A 16228-nucleotide genomic window follows, 5' to 3' on the forward strand; every position below is an offset into this window, starting at 1 on the left:
ATGTCTGATTCAGCTTGAGGGGAACTGCAGAAGAACTTGAAGAGGGGAACAATTAAACCAGACATTCTCTAGGGTGGTGGGGAAATGAGTGCAAATAGGAGGACACCAGTTAAACTACGGAGGCAGTGTGAGCAAAGATAGAGGCATAAAAGATTCTTGGAACTCTGCTTAGCATTTTACCAGTTGTTTTTTTTCCAGAACATATGGGTCAACTTTTCTTTATGGGTTAGCCAAAATCAAAAGTGACTATCTTACCTACCTGTCACTTAAATAAGAACTTTCCTTTTAACTGAAAGGACACTTGGTACAATAGGGTATCATAAGTATCAAGTTAAGTTCTTAGCTATGGTGGATCTGAGAAAGGATTACAGATAACTGAAAACTAACAGTAAGGAATTTAATGCTTTTAATCTTAAGTCAACACTGTGTGTGTGTGTGTGTGTGTGTGTGTGTGTGTGTGTGTGTGTATGTGAGAGAGAGAGAGAGTGAGTAGGTGAGATATTTGGAATGATTAAGGGAAATAAAATGTAGCTGGCTATTTTGGTGTATTATTGTTTGCTGTTTTACTGTTTGTAAGTTATCTATCTAGCAACCTTAATTCCCTTGAAGATAGTTTACAAAAAATAGAGGAGTCTCTTAATATCCAGAATTAGTATCACAAAGCCCATGAACTCTATTCACGGGACATCCGCAGATATTCATTCTGAGCTTATTTTACTTTAAAAAAAAAAAATTTTTGTTTTTGGCCACGTTGGGTCTTAGTTGTGGCATGTGGGATCTTTTGTTGTAGCATGCAGGCTCAGTAGTTGTGGCGTGCAGGCTCCAGAGCGCATGAGCTCTGTAGTTGTGGCACGCGGGCTTAGTTGCTCCACGGCATGTGGGGTCTTAGTTCCCTGCCCAGAGATCGAACTTCATCCCCTGCATTGGAAGGTGGATTCTTAACCACTGGACCACCAGGGAAGTCCCTTTACTTTTATTTTAAATGAGTGATATGGTTTAATAAACTTTTTTTCCCTTAATCTATCCTTCCTATCCATATCAGGCAAGCATTGCTAGAAATAGCATAGGAATAATTTTTAGAAATGATTGTTGAAAGACAAAACAGTGTGTAAGAAAAACTATAGAATGTGGGTACAGGAATTAAAGAGACTTGCCAGAATTAATAGAGTGGGAGACACCCATTCAGTGATTAATATTTATGCTTCTGGGATATTAAGCAAAGGTTTAATATCATCTGTTTAAGTAGGTGAGGAAGTACATATATGTATTTTAGAATTATTTTCATCAGAATTGTCCCAAAATTGAAGTTTTATTTAAACATGCAAGCTCTAATCACATGGAAAATTTACTTAGGTGGAATATTTCTAAATATGTATTACTGAATTTCTAAAACTTCTCTTTAGGGATGAATCAGTTCTTTCTGGAATATTAACCTGGTAATGTTTAGAAGCTTTAAGAAAGTATGGCATACCCTAATGGGATCATTAGCTTTTTGGCGTCCTTGGGTATCTAGAGCCAAAACCTGGAAGTAAACACAATGGTCAAAAAGCCAAAGTTGTGAAGATTAAATAGCATAATTGGGATGTGGATTCCCTGAGTAACACTGTAATTTGCCTACTAGTTACTAGCAGAAGCTGAGACACGAAAGAGAAATGACAAGCTAAATATTATAGGGGTTTATGTGCTGTTGCACTAAAAGCATGTTAACTAGTGTGGTACAGCAGTTACTGGGCAGAAGTTATAAGAATACCAAATAGAGCTTAATATAGAGCCATTATGAAATATGATGGTAGATAATAGATGGCTTTGAAAAAAGAGCATAATACCAAGTAGATTAACACACAGGCTGGGGGCATTCATTCATTCAGAAGACAGTGCTGAGCATCACATATCTCTGGATCCTAATGGCATTATTCTGATGTCCAAAGGCACATCCTCAGTACTTCTGTCTTTGCTTACTTTAGGAGTTTCATAAGAGATCATTGCATTCATTCACCTGTAGTGCCCCTGCCCTTCACTCTGGCTCTGTGATCAGAACATACCTCTGTTCCCCAAATGCAGCATGGCTGTGTTTCATACCTCTTCCTACATCTTTGTTCATGCTCCTCCATTTGGTTAGAATGCCTTTATTTCTGACAAGTAAACTTCTATTCAGTACCTAATTCCAGTGTCTCATATAGACATATGTCTACATACATGTATATATACATATATACATAGGGGGTGTGTGTGTGTGTGTGTGTGTGTGTGTGTGTGTGTTTATTTTTTGGAAAGTATTAACTGCTGCCGCAGGCAGATTTGGATACTTCTCTTGTGTTCCTATAGTTCTTTATATATATCAATACTTCTGTTATACCATTGTCTGGTAATGTTATGTTCATTGAGCCTTGATTCTGCCATATAATGTGCATAAATGATGTGAGGGTATGTTATTTGTATAGCACCCAACAAAGGAGAAGAAGTTATTTGTTTAGTCTTAGTTTTTATGTGTCCGGAGTACTTATTACTTAGCTCAGTCTATCCTTTGGCAGGTTTTATAATCTGCAAGCTCTTCTGTTTTTTTTGCCAAATTCTGCCCTGCCAGGTTCATTCATATTTCATTAAATAAGTACACTCTGTAGAAAGTATATGGTATGTTCAAAACACTACGCTAGCCATTAGGGAAACAGAGATTAAAAGCTTCAGTGTGTTGTGCATAATAGTGGATGTAGAAACTTGACAAACAGATGATGAGAATGCTGGAGGAAAAAAGGCAATATATGCAAAAGTGTAAACATGTGAGATACTGTGGTGTGTTCAGGGAAACGTAGGTACTTCAGTATAGTTGAAGCATGTTGTATGGAGTAAGGGATGTCCAGAGATCAGATTGGTTAGGTCATTGGGGGACTATACCTGCAGGGCCTTGTATGCCATAACTATATAATAATTCTGGGATTATTTATAAGTTTTTAATATTTTATGGGACTATATATTAATTTTAAGCTCTTATAGTGTTAATCTTAAGTTAGCAAGGAATTTACTGATGAAAATACTTCTCAACCATTGTAGATAGTCTGTGGTAATTATGAGTTATTTATATTACCTTTTTTCTCAATGATCAGAGTGCTTCATGTTCTTAATATTTTGGTTATTCCTTTGCAGTAGATTGGAACAGATATTGTTTTACTAAGGGAGATATCTAGAGGGATGGAGGATATGATGGCAAGTCTTCTCAACTAGACTTCTAGATTAGAACTAACTTCTCAGATTAGAATTCTATACTCTAGCCATTAATTTATTCAACCTAAAAGATGGTTGTAAGGGTTTTAAAAAACATTTTGTAAACTGCAACCAGGATAGGCAGTGATGTACCTTTGCACAATACCAGAATTTGGGCTTAACCCTGTAAATTACAATTTACTTATTGGTATGAATAATACATATGACTGTATTTCATAACATATAAATGGTTATTTTGCAATACTAAATACTATTTTGAAACCTTTTCTACCTCTTTCTGTAGGGTTTCATATGTCCCCAGTGTATGAAATCTCTTGGATCCGCTGATGAACTTTTCAAACACTATGAGGCAGTCCACGATGCTGGTAATGATTCGAGTCATGGAGGGGAAGCTCTGGCTCTGAAGCGGTACAGTATAATAGTTTTGAAGTGTAATGTAGTGAATGCATGTGATATCATTGTTTAATCATGAATACTTAGTTCTCGAAAAGAGTAGTGTTTTTATATTATCTAATTTAAATCTATCTTCTTTTAGCATAGCCTTCACCTTTTATTGTTATAACCAATCCTATCCTTGACCAATAACTATCTATACCAGCATCTACAATATGGTTCACAGGTTTATATTTTTAATAAAGATTGTGATTTTTTAAAAGGTTAAATTATATTTAGCAATTCTGCTTAATAAAGAGTGATATGCTTTGTTTAGAAGATTTTATAGTAAGTTGATAAAATAATGAATTTAGCAAAGAATTAAATTTAATAATTATTAAAAAAACATTTTTTTTGTAATCACCAATATAACAGCAAGCACACATAACACATTCTGCTTCTTGACAATTTTGCCTGACCATTTTAAGAATTAAACTAAAATATAATTAATTGGAACAGCATTCAACAGTATGACTTTGCTTTTCTTCTTCTACTGGTAAGGACTCTTGTCTTATATTCCCACTAAGGAAGAAAACTTGATTTTATTCTACTTGTAAAAAATTGTTTTTCATGTTTTTCTTTAAAAAGAAAAAAGCCTCTCAGTTGGTTAATATGTTATAGCATAAAGAACACCACATTAAGGAAAAGTATTATGACCACGTTATGGTTGATAGATAATGTAGAACTATAAAATATGGTTGTTTTTATTTATTAAAATATGTGGGAAAACCAGAGCTTTTGGGAAATATGAATCTTCCCTTTTACATGACTATTAGTGCTTTTTAGGATTTTTATGTATGAGTCAATAATTTTGTGTACTGTTCTTTTGTCATTTGTTAGGAGGTAGATATAAAATATATCCTTTATATGTAAATGTTTATATATTTAGTGTCAGTTTAACAGAGTTGCTTTCTCAGCTGTGAATTAGTGCCCAATACATGAACTTTCAACATAAAAACATCCATAGTCTACCTGTGTTCTTGCTTCTTAACTTTTCATCCAATGTTTAGCTCACTAAAACCTGGTTTTTGCCCTACCATTCTCCTGAAAATACTTCTTCAAAGGTCAACAGTAAAAAAAAAACCTGGATTATTTTCAGTTTTTATTTTACTTGACCTCTGTTTTGGTCATCTATAACCATGTAATAGTCCACCCCGAACCTAGTGGTTTAAAACTGTAACTCTGTATTACTTCTCATGATTCTTTGATTTAACTGGATGGTTCTGCTTTAAGTTATGTAGAGTTGGGTGCTGGGAAGGCCAGAAGGTCCAAAATGACCTCACATTCATGGCTGGGAGATGATACTGGATGCTGGCAGTCAGCTCAGCTGGGGCTGTATATCAGGGGACTCAGTTCTCCTTCATGTGGACCTCTCTATGCAGCTGCTTGCACTTACAGGCCAGCAGTTGGGTTCTAATAAAGAGCATTACAAGAGGAAAGAAACAGAAGCCGCCAGTTGTCTTAAGGCTTGGCTTAAAAAGTTTCAGAGTGTCACTTCTGCCATATTTTATTGGTCATAGTAGCCACAGGACTGCTCAGGAATCTGAGGGCCAGCTCAGATTGAAGAGGCCAAGAAGTAAGCTCTATCTTTCAGTGGAGGAGTGGCTTCTGTGTATAGGAAGGGAAGAACTTGATGGCAGCCATCTTTGTAGACTATTTATTCTTCTGGCTCTCGTTCCTTCTACTCTTCTGAGACAGCACATCATTGTGATAATTCTTTCTTGATCTGTTTAATGTACTCCCTTCCTCTATATAATGTACTTGGGGTAATATCCATATCCATGACTTCCTCCTAAACTACAACTCCAACCTAGAATTATCTCCCAAGTTGCCTACTAGGTATCTTCTCTTAGAGGTTCCAAAGGAACATCTCCCTGTTGACATTGGAAAACAGGGTTCATTATATTTCCTTCTAAACCTGTTCCTTACCTACGGTTACTTCTTCTGGTTAATGGCAACATCATCTTTCCACCAAGTTACTAAAGCCAGAAAATTGGATTTGCTCATTTTTACACACTTAACCCTCCCCTATTTGATCTGTCACAAAGTTTAGTTAATTCTATCTCCTTAACAGCTCTTATAACCTTTTTTATCTTCCCTGCTATGGCTTTGTTTAGGCTTCCTCATCTCTCACTCAGAAATATTTTTCAGTATTTATAGTTGGCTCTCTCCCTATGTCTTGTACCTCTCTACTTAACTCTCCACATTGCTGCCAGACTAGTATTCTTTGTCTTTTTTTTTTTATAAATTTATTTATTTGATTTTTGGCTGCATTGGGTCTTCGTTGCTGCACGCAGGCTTTCTCTAGTTGCAGCAAGCAGGGGCTACTCTTCGTTGTGGTGTGCGAGCTTCTCATTGCGGTGGCTTCTCTTGTTGCGGAGCATGGACTGTAGGCGCATGGGTTTCAGTAGTTGTGGCACATGGGCTCAGTAGTTGTGGCTCACGGGGTCTAGAGCGCAGGCTCAGTAGTTGTGGCTCACGGGCTTAGTTGCTCTGCGGCATGTGGGATCTTCCCGGACCAGGGATCGAACCCGTGTTCCCTGCATTGGCAGGTGGATTCTTAACCATTGCACTACCAGGGAAGTCCCTATGCCTCTGTTTTTATTTTTATCATAGAACTGAGGGTCTGTTACTCTTACTTCTTTACATGTTTACTTCCCCCATTAAACTGAACAACTTGAGAGTCTGGCATAGACGAGTTCTGTTGAATAATGAATTAATTCTTTACATGTGAATGGCTACCAAAGGTAGAGGACTCATTTCTCCATCTTTTACATTTTTCTTTGTTGGCAGTTTCCTTCTTTTTCTATTATTAACCATGTTTCACAGATGAAGCTGACTCTGTCCATTTGTTCTCTACCCCCACTCCCATCCTAGAGAATAATTCTCCCACCAGTATGTCTCATTATCTTTTACTTTCTGATATGCTTGTGCTGGTGTGGACTTGGTCTTCTGAAACATTAGAACTGATCCTGTTCTGTTCCCTTTGTACTAGAATCAGTTAACTTGAGTATTCCCAATCAGCTCAGTTCAGTTTTGTGTCTTCTACCATGGCAGCCATTGGAGTGGCGTGGAGGAAGGAGAGTCCCTTTTTCTGCTGTTTATAATCCAACAGGGGAAGATATGTTCCTCATATCCACAAGAATAATCCTAAATGTGTTTTCTCATGGAATCTTTTTCCTGCATTAGGACCTTGAGGTGTCTGCTCCATTCTTTGTCAGACTGACAGAGAATTAGGTGCGGTGAACAGAATGTGAGGTTTTGACAGGAAAGAGCATTTCAGACTCAAGAAACAAAAAGAAGCCAGAATTGCTAGAGCTAAAGTAATGAGGGTGAGAGTGGTAAGGCAAGGAGTAGATTGTGCAGATTTTATAGTCCTTGTTAATGAGTTTAGATTTTACACTAACTGCAGTAGGAAGCCATTGATGCTTATTGCTGGTAAATTAATGGGAGATATTTTGCTTTTGGCTCAGGTTCCTGACAGTCAGTTTTATCATTTCCATGAGAAAATGTTCTTCCATTTACAGACAATGTGCTTGAGGAATAAAATTATTTTCCCAAAGATTTTATATATATATATATATATATGCCACTATACATAAAATCTATAGTTTTTTTTTAAGACTTGAGAAAATTAGAATACTAATATGCAGTCACTAGCCATGATTTGTTAAAGAACATTAACTATTAATTCCTGTTTTTTTCAACTTATGCTTAGAGATGACATAACACTACTCAGACAAGAGGTCCAAGACCTACAGGCTTCACTTAAGGTAAGACTAAAAATGATTATACTTGTTTATTTTCAGTGTTTCAGATAAATAAAATCTTTTACAATTTGCTAATTAAAAACCGTTTTCTTTTCTTAGGAGGAAAAATGGTACTCAGAAGAATTAAAGAAAGAATTAGAAAAATTTCAAGGGCTGCAGCAGCAAGTAATTGCTTTTAAATACTTGAAGTGTGTTATTAGTTGTTTATTTTCATTGTTGAAAATCAAGCATAATACTTTTTTGTAAACAGGTGGCCTGATATGAATAACTTCCTAATTTGTTTCTCTGTGTATTAGCCTACATGTATATCCTTTGGTAGTACTAATGAATGCAAACCAATATAACTAATATGTGGGAAGGTCAGATGTAACTCCTTAAAGGTGCTCCATTAAGAATCATTTACGTATGGATTGTTTAAAACATTATTCTTATTTTCTGACAATATACCTAAATGGTTAAGAAATATAGGTTCAAACAACAGTGAAGCTCTTCAAAGCATTTGTGTTTGTGACAAATTGAAAATCACTAAAATGTCTATTAATAAGGACAGAACTATTAGTAGCTGCTTACAGTTTATATTAGTGGAGATTGTTTGAAAACATGGGAAAACTGATGTATTAATGATGTTAAAAAAAATTTGTGTCTTTGTACACACACAGGCACATATGTACTATACAACTTTATATAAAAATAATATATAGGGAAAAGAACAAGAAAATCATTGTGGTATCAAAAGTAGTTATTTTGAGGGATTTCACTTGATATCTCAGATTCTTTATATATATATGTTCTTTATAGCTTAATGTATTTTCTAAACAATGTCTTAACCAATTATGATTTTTATACTAAAATTATTTTGACTTTTATACTAAAATTACATAAAGAATCATAGAATAATGAATTTTACCAAATACATGTATAGTTTTCATTTGTAAGAATAAAACTGACACCCTTTAACTATAGCTCTAATACTTTTATAAAGTAATTAGTGATCCCTGTACACATTATCTTAGCACATTATGACTCCCAGTTGGTCTTTTTGTCTTTTCACCAAAAATTGTGATTTGGACTAGGAAAAAAAACAAATAAATGGATAAAAAGATATCAGTCTTATTACTGCTAAGCTTCTATAATTGAGGTCGCATTAAAGAGGTTTTTAGTAATCTAAAATACTTATAGTTCACTTATGTATGTTTTACATAGATGCCATTAACAATCAGTCAAACATGAGCTGTATTATTTTCTGCACCTGAAAACACAGAGGAAATTGTTTACTACATTTGAGATGGCTATTTTACATTTATAATAAATTAAATACATTCCCACAGTGCAATTGCCTTGATAAGAAATTTACCTTTGGGGGAAAATGTATTTTAAATATTGATGATTATTAGCAATCAGTATGTCTAAATCCAATGTATAGGAAAATAAAAAAGTCAGATGTACTATGAGATAACTTATGAAACTTTTTCAGATATATATAATTCTTTAGAATATGGAAATAATGACTAGGTAGTATATTATTTTATTCCTAATGCATGTGATAAATTAAACCTTATGGAATACATTCTTTATTTCGGCTTCTTTAAAGACAATTTATAATCTGGAATTAAAAATTTATGTTTTTAAAGCCAATTTTTTTAGTAGTGTTAGTTTCATAGCATATTTCAGCTTATGAAAATTTTCAAATATTATAAGATTGAATCTTGTCTGCTAACTTAAGTATTTGCTTTAGAATCTATTTTTATAATTGTGATACTTTATGTTACTTATTACTGTATTTATGGAATTTAAGATGCCATCTTGGCAAGACTCATAAAAATTTAATATATGTTAACATAAAAGAATTCTTAGAATCAGTGAGCTACAGTTAACATTATTATTCCAGACTGCCTAGTCGGACCTTAGAGATCTAGAAGAATGTGAGCAGGCCAAGATTTGATTTTCATCAAAATCTTGCTACTTACCTGACAGAATGTGGATTTCAGAGATTTTTTTCACATTGGTAATTGTAACAGTATTGTCTTTTCCTTTTAATGCATTTGTTTATGTTTTTTGTTTTCATCGAGGAGTCTAAACCTGATGGATTAGTGGCTGATTCATCAGCAGGTAACTTTACTTAAAGCTGTTATTTTTTCATTTTTCTTCCTTCTCATCCTTTTTTACTTCTTTTTTTCTGTGATGCTTGCTACATGAATTTTGTTTTGTGATTATGCTTTATGGCTTTAAAAGAGTGAAGATAACAGTCATATTCTAGGCTGAGAGTGTCTATTACCTGTGAACTTTGTAACTTAATCAGTTAATGAAATCTTAGTCCTTTTTTAGTTCATTATATTCTGAAGTTATAAAGAAACTTCTGAAATATTACATTAATATGGTGGTTAATGAAAATTTAGATCTGTATTAAAGAACGATGCAGTTTTTTCTCTTGAAATAAAAAAATGATGAAACTAGCATCTTTGTAATGGACTTTAGCTGGAGGAATGTGCAATGAATAATCAAAATTATATTTTGAGATTAACTATTGTATTTAATGTCCCTCTGAAATCCCTTTTCTCAATGAGAATGAAGTAGTAGGAGTTGACTGCATATTTTAATTGATTATTTTATTTAAGACCTTGATTGTTCTTAAAACAGTGCTAATTTCATTTCACATTGTGACACATTTCATCAGAGGCGCAGGATATATTCCTTTTTGGTCAGTTGACAGATACAGGAAAATAACTGAGAAACGTGAAGTCAAAATAATCCTTAAATATTTATAAATTATTTGGGTATGATTGCTAAATATTCCTTTCATTTGTTTTACATGTTTGTAAACTATGACTTGAGCCTTAAATGAATTGGCTATGCTTAATTCTTTCTTTTTTTAAAAAAATAAATTTATTTATTTTATTTTTGGCTGCGTTGGGTCTTTGTTGCTGAATGCTGGCTTTCTCTAGTTGCGGCGAGCTGGGGCTACCCTTTGTTGCGATGTGCGGGCTTCTCATCGCAGTGGCTTCTCTTGTTGCGGAGCACAGGCTCTAGGCACACAGGCTTCAGTATTTGCGGCACGTGGGCTCGGTAGTTGTGGCTCACAGGCTCTAGAGTGCAGGCTCAGTAGTTGTGGCGCACGGGTTTACTTGCTCCGAGGCATGTGGGCTCTTCCTGGACCAGGGCTCCAACCCGTGTCCCCTTCATTGACAGGCGGATTCTTAACCAGGGAAGCCCTATGCTTAATTCTTAAAATGTGAAGATACTCTACTTGTAATTGGCTAGTAGACGCATGTTGATTGTCTTTAACTTCTACAATGATTATGATATAAGTAATAACAATTTAGGAAATGTAATTCACATTGTATTTGAATAATTACTGTACTTTTTTGTAGAACTACAGTCTCTGGAACAGAAGTTAGAAGAAGCCCAAACAGAAAATTTTAATATTAAGCAAATGAAAGACTTATTTGAACAGAAAGCAGCCCAACTTGCCACTGAAATTGCAGGTAAATTAAATCACAATTATTTAGCCAATATATCAGTCACATTACAATTTTGCCATTGTATATCCTAGAAATAAACATTGTATTTTACTGTGATAAAGCATTTGTTATAGATTGTGGTGGTGATTACTGGCATTTAATGATAATAGAGTTGCTATATAAGTTATTTTGTTTGTTCTTCCACCTCCTCCCTTCAAAGGACTGATTTTCTCTGTAAAATTCTTCCTGAATTTTAGAGAGGATGAATTTTCTTTTCGGTTATGCTTAAAGATTAACAAGTAACATTTTGAAGAAGTCAAATAATATAGTACAGATTTAACATTTGGTTATGCTAACAATTACATATAATTTTTTTAACTACATATACATGCTTTTAGGTAAAATATTGTATGTGATTAAGTATACATTAAAATGCTAATTAGTAATTTATTGCTGTGTGGAATTTATGTAGACAAAGACATTTGATCATTTAAAGTTTATCATTTAGCACCAGAGGACAGACAGCAGAAGCAAGAAGAACTACAGTCATGCAGCCTGTGGAACAAAAACCACATTCACAGAAAGATAGACAAGATGAAAAGGCAGAGGGCTATGTACCAGATGAAGGAACAAGATAAAACCCCAGAAAAACAACTAAATGAAGTGGAGATAGGCAACCTTCCAGAAAAAGAATTCAGAATAATGATAGTGAAGATGATCCAGGACCTCGGAAAAAGAATGGAGGCAAAGATCGAGAAGATGCAAGAAATGTTTAACAAAGACCTAGAAGAATTAAAGAACAAACAAACAGAGATGAACAATACAATAACTGAAATGAAAACTACACTAGAAGGAATCAATAGCAGAATAACTGAGGCAGAAGAATGGAGAAGTGACCTGGAAGACAGAATGGTGGAATTCACTGCTGCAGAACAAAATAAAGAAAAAAGAATGAAAAGAAATGAAGACAGCCTAAGAGACCTCAGGGACAACATTAAACGCAACAACATTCACATTATAGGGGTCCCAGAAGGAGAAGAGAGAGAGAAAGGACCCAAGAAAATATTTGAAGAGATTATAGTCGAAAAGTTCCCTAACATGGGAAAGGAAATAGCCACCCAAGTCCAGGAAGCGCAGCGAGTCCCATACAGGATAAACCCAAGGAGAAACACACTGAAACACATAGTAATCAAATTGGCAAAAATTAAAGACAAAGAAAAATTATTGAAAGCCACAAGGGAAAAACGACAACATACAAGGCAACTCCCATAAGGTTAACAGCTGATTTCTCAGCAGAAACTCTACAAGCCAGAAGGGAGTGGCATGATATACTTAAAGTGATGAAAGGGAAGAACCTACAACCTAGATTAGTCTACCCGGCAAGGATCTCATTTAGATTCGATGGAGAAATCAAAAGCTTTACAGACAAGCAAAAGCTAAGAGAATTCAGCACCACCAAACCAGCTCTAAAACAAATGCTAAAGGAACTTCCCTAAGTGGGAAACAGAAGAGCAGACAAGGACCTACAAAAACAAACCCAAAACAATTAAGAAAATAGTCATAGGAACATACATATCGATAATTACCTTAAACGTGAATGGATTAAATGCTCCAACCAAAAGACACAGGCTTGCTGAATGGATACAAAAACAAGACCCATATATATGCTGTCTACAAGGGACCCACTTCAGACCTAGGGACACATACAGACTGAAAGTGAGGGGATGGAAAAAGATATTCCATGCAAATGGAAGTCGAAAGAGAGCTGGAGTAGCAATACTCATATCAGATAAAATAGACTTTAAAATAAAGAATGTTCCAAGAGACAAGGAAGGACACTACATAATGATCAAGGGATCAGTCCAAGAAGAAGATATAACAATTATAAATATATATGCACCCAACATAGGAGCACCTCAATACATAAGGCAACTGCTAACAGCTGTAAAAGAGGAAATCGACAGTAACACAATCATAATGGGGGACTTTAGCACCTCACTTACACCAATGGACAGATCATCCAAAATGAAAATAAAGGAAGGAATAAATAAAGGAAACAGAAGCTTTAAATGACACAGTAGACCAGATAGATTTAATTGATATTTATAGGACATTCCATCCAGAAGCAGCAGATTACACTTTCTTCTCAAGTGTGCATGGAACGTTCTCCAAGATAGATCACATCTTGGGTCACAAATCAAGCCTCAGTAAATTGAAGAAAATTGAAATCATATCAGGCATCTTTTCTGAGCACAATGCTATCAGAGTAGAAATGAATTACAGGGGAAAAAACGTAAAAAACACAAACACATGGAGGCTAAACACTGCGTTACTAAATAACCAAGAGATCACTGAAGAAATCAAAGAGGAAATCAAAAAATACCTAGAAACAAATGACAATGAAAACATGACAATCCAAAACTAATGGGATGCAGCAAAAGCAGTTCTAAGCAGGAAGTTTATAGCTATACAAGCCTACCTCAAGAAACAAGAAAAATCTCAAATAAACAATCTAACCTTACACCTAAAGGAACTAGAGAAAGAAGAACAAACAAAACCCAAAGTTAGCAGAAGGGAAGAAATGATAAAGAAAAGAGCAGAAATAAATGAAATAGAAACAAAGAAAACAATAGCAAAGATCAATAAAACTGAAAGCTGGTTCTTTGAGAAGATAAGCAAAATGGATAAACCATTAGCAAGACTCATCAAGAAAAAGAGGGAGAGGACTCAAATCAATAAAATTAGAAATGAAAAAGGAGAAGTTACAACAGACACCGCAGAAATACAAAGCATCCTAAGAGACTGCTACCAGCAACTCTATGCCAGTAAAATGGACAACCTGGAAGAAATGGACAAATTCTTAGAAAAGTATAACCTTCCAAGACTGAACCAGGAAGAAATAGAAAATATGGACAGACCGATCACAAGTAATGAAATTGAAATTGTGATTAAAAATCTTCAAACAAACAAAAGTCCAGGACCAGATGGCTTCACAGATGAATTCTATCAAACATTTAGAGAAGAGCTAACACCCATCCTTCTCAAACTCTTCCAAAAAATTGCAGAGGAAGGAACACTCCCAAACTCATTCTATGAGACCACCATCACCCTGATACCAAAACCAGAGAAAGATACTGCAAAAAAAGAGGATTACAGACCAATATCAGTGATGAATATAGATGCAAATATCCTCAACAAAATACTAGCAAACAGAATCCAACAACACATTAAAAGGATCATATACCATGATCAAGTGGGATTTATCCCAGGGATGCAAGGATTCTTCAATATATGCAAATCAATCAATGTGATACACCATATTAACAATTTGAAGAATAAAAACCATATGATCATCTAAATAGATGCAGAAAAAGCTTTTGACAAAATTCAACACCCATTTATGATAAAAACTCTCCAGAAAGTGGGCATAGAGGGAACCTACCTCAACAGAAAGACCATATATGACAAACCCACAGCAAATATCATTCTCAATGGTGAAAAACTGAAAGCATTCCTCTAAGATCAGGAACAAGACAAGGATGTCCACTCTCACCGCTATTATTCAACATAGTTTTGGAAGTCCTAGCCCCGGCAATCAGAGAAGTAAAAGAAGTGAAAGGAATACAAATTGGAAAAGAAGAAGTAAAACTGTAACTGTTTTCAGATGACATGATACTATACATAGAGAATCCTAAAGATGCCACCAGAAAACTACTAGAGCTAATCAATGAATTTGGTAAAGTTGCAGGGTACACAATTAATGCACAGAACTCTCTTGCATTCCTATACACTAATGATGTTAAATCTGAAAGAGAAATTAAGGAAACACTCCCATTTAACCATTGCAACAAAAAGAATAAAATACCTAGGAATAAACCTTCCTAAGGAGACAAAAGACCTGTATGCAGAAAACTATAAGACACTGATGAAAGAAATTAAAGATGATACCAACAGATGGAGAGATATACCATGTACTTGTTTTGGAAGAATCAATGTTGTGAAAATGACTATACTACCCAAAGCAATCTACAGATTCAATACAATCCCTGTCAAATTACCAATGGCATTTTTTACGGTACTAGAACAAAAAATTTTAAAATTTGTATGGAGACACAAAAGGCCCCGAATAGCCAAAGCAGTCTTGAGGGAAAAAAACGGAGCTGGAGGAATCAGACTCCCTGACTTCAGACTAAACTGCAAAGCTACAGTAATCAAGACAATATGGTACTGGCACAAAAACAGAAACAGAGATCAATGGAACAAGATAGAAATCCCAGAGATAAACCCACGCACCTATGGTCAACTAATCTATGACATAGGAGGTAAGGATATACAGTGGAGAAAAGACAGCCTCTTCAATAAGTGGTACTGGGAAAACTGGGCAGCCACATGTAAAGGAATGAAATTAGAACACTCCCTAACACCATACACAAAAATAAACTCAAAATGGATTCGAGACCTAAATATAAGACCGTACACTATAAAACTCTTAGAGGAAAACATAGGAAAAACACTCTTTGGCATAAATCACAGGAAGATCTTTTTTGATCCACCTCCTAGAGTAATGGAAATAAAAACAAAAATAAACAAATGAGACCTAATGAAACTTAAAAGCTTTTGCACAGCAAAGGAAACCATAAAGAAGACGAAAATACAACTACCAGAATGGGAGAAAATATTTGCAAACGAATCAACAGACAAAGGATTAATCTCCAAAATATATAAACAGCTCTTGTAGCTCAATATTAAAAAAAGAAACAACCCAATCCAAAAATGGGCAGAAGACCTAAATAGATATTTCTCCAAAGAAGACATACAGATGGCCACGAAGCACATGAAAAGCTGCTCAACATCACTAATTATTAGAGAAATGCAAATCAAAACTACAATGAGGTATCACCTCACCCAAGTTAGAATGGGCATCATCAGAAAATCTACAAACAACAAATGCTGGAGAGGGTGTGGAGAAAAGGGAACCCTCTTGCACTGTTGGTGGGAATGTAAACTGATACAGCCACTGTGGAGAACAGTATGGAGGTTCCTTAAAAAACTGAAAATAGCATTACCACATGATCCAGCAATCCCACTACTGGGCATATACACAGAGAAAACCACAATTCAAAAAGACACATGTACCCCAATGTTCATTGCAGCACTATTTACAATAGCCAGGTCATGGAAGCAACCTAACTGCCCATCGACAGACGAATGGATAAAGAAGATGTGGTACATATATACAATGGAATGTTACTCAGCCATAAGAAGGAACAAAATTGAGTCATTTGTTGAGACATGGATGGATCTAGAGACTGTCATACAGAGTGAAGTAAGTCAGAAAGAGAAAAACAA

General features: G+C 35.1%; 1 protein-coding gene across 3 annotated transcripts in view; it reads left to right on the top strand.

The window, feature by feature from the left end:
* Window positions 1-16228, top strand: part of EEA1 (early endosome antigen 1) — a 143238-nt gene that overhangs the window by 51340 nt on the left and 75670 nt on the right. For all 3 annotated transcript variants that reach the window (XM_082418867.1, XM_082418865.1, XM_082418866.1), the window contains 5 exons: window positions 3503-3627; window positions 7370-7424; window positions 7521-7586; window positions 9491-9530; window positions 10790-10903. In XM_082418867.1, the coding sequence (XP_082274993.1) occupies window positions 3503-3627; window positions 7370-7424; window positions 7521-7586; window positions 9491-9530; window positions 10790-10903 (400 nt within the window). The remainder of the gene's footprint in view (window positions 1-3502; window positions 3628-7369; window positions 7425-7520; window positions 7587-9490; window positions 9531-10789; window positions 10904-16228) is intronic.

The sequence above is a fragment of the Balaenoptera physalus genome, assembly GCF_965194825.1.
Source record: "Balaenoptera physalus genome assembly, chromosome: 13".
Classification (NCBI taxonomy): Eukaryota; Metazoa; Chordata; class Mammalia; order Artiodactyla; family Balaenopteridae; genus Balaenoptera; species Balaenoptera physalus.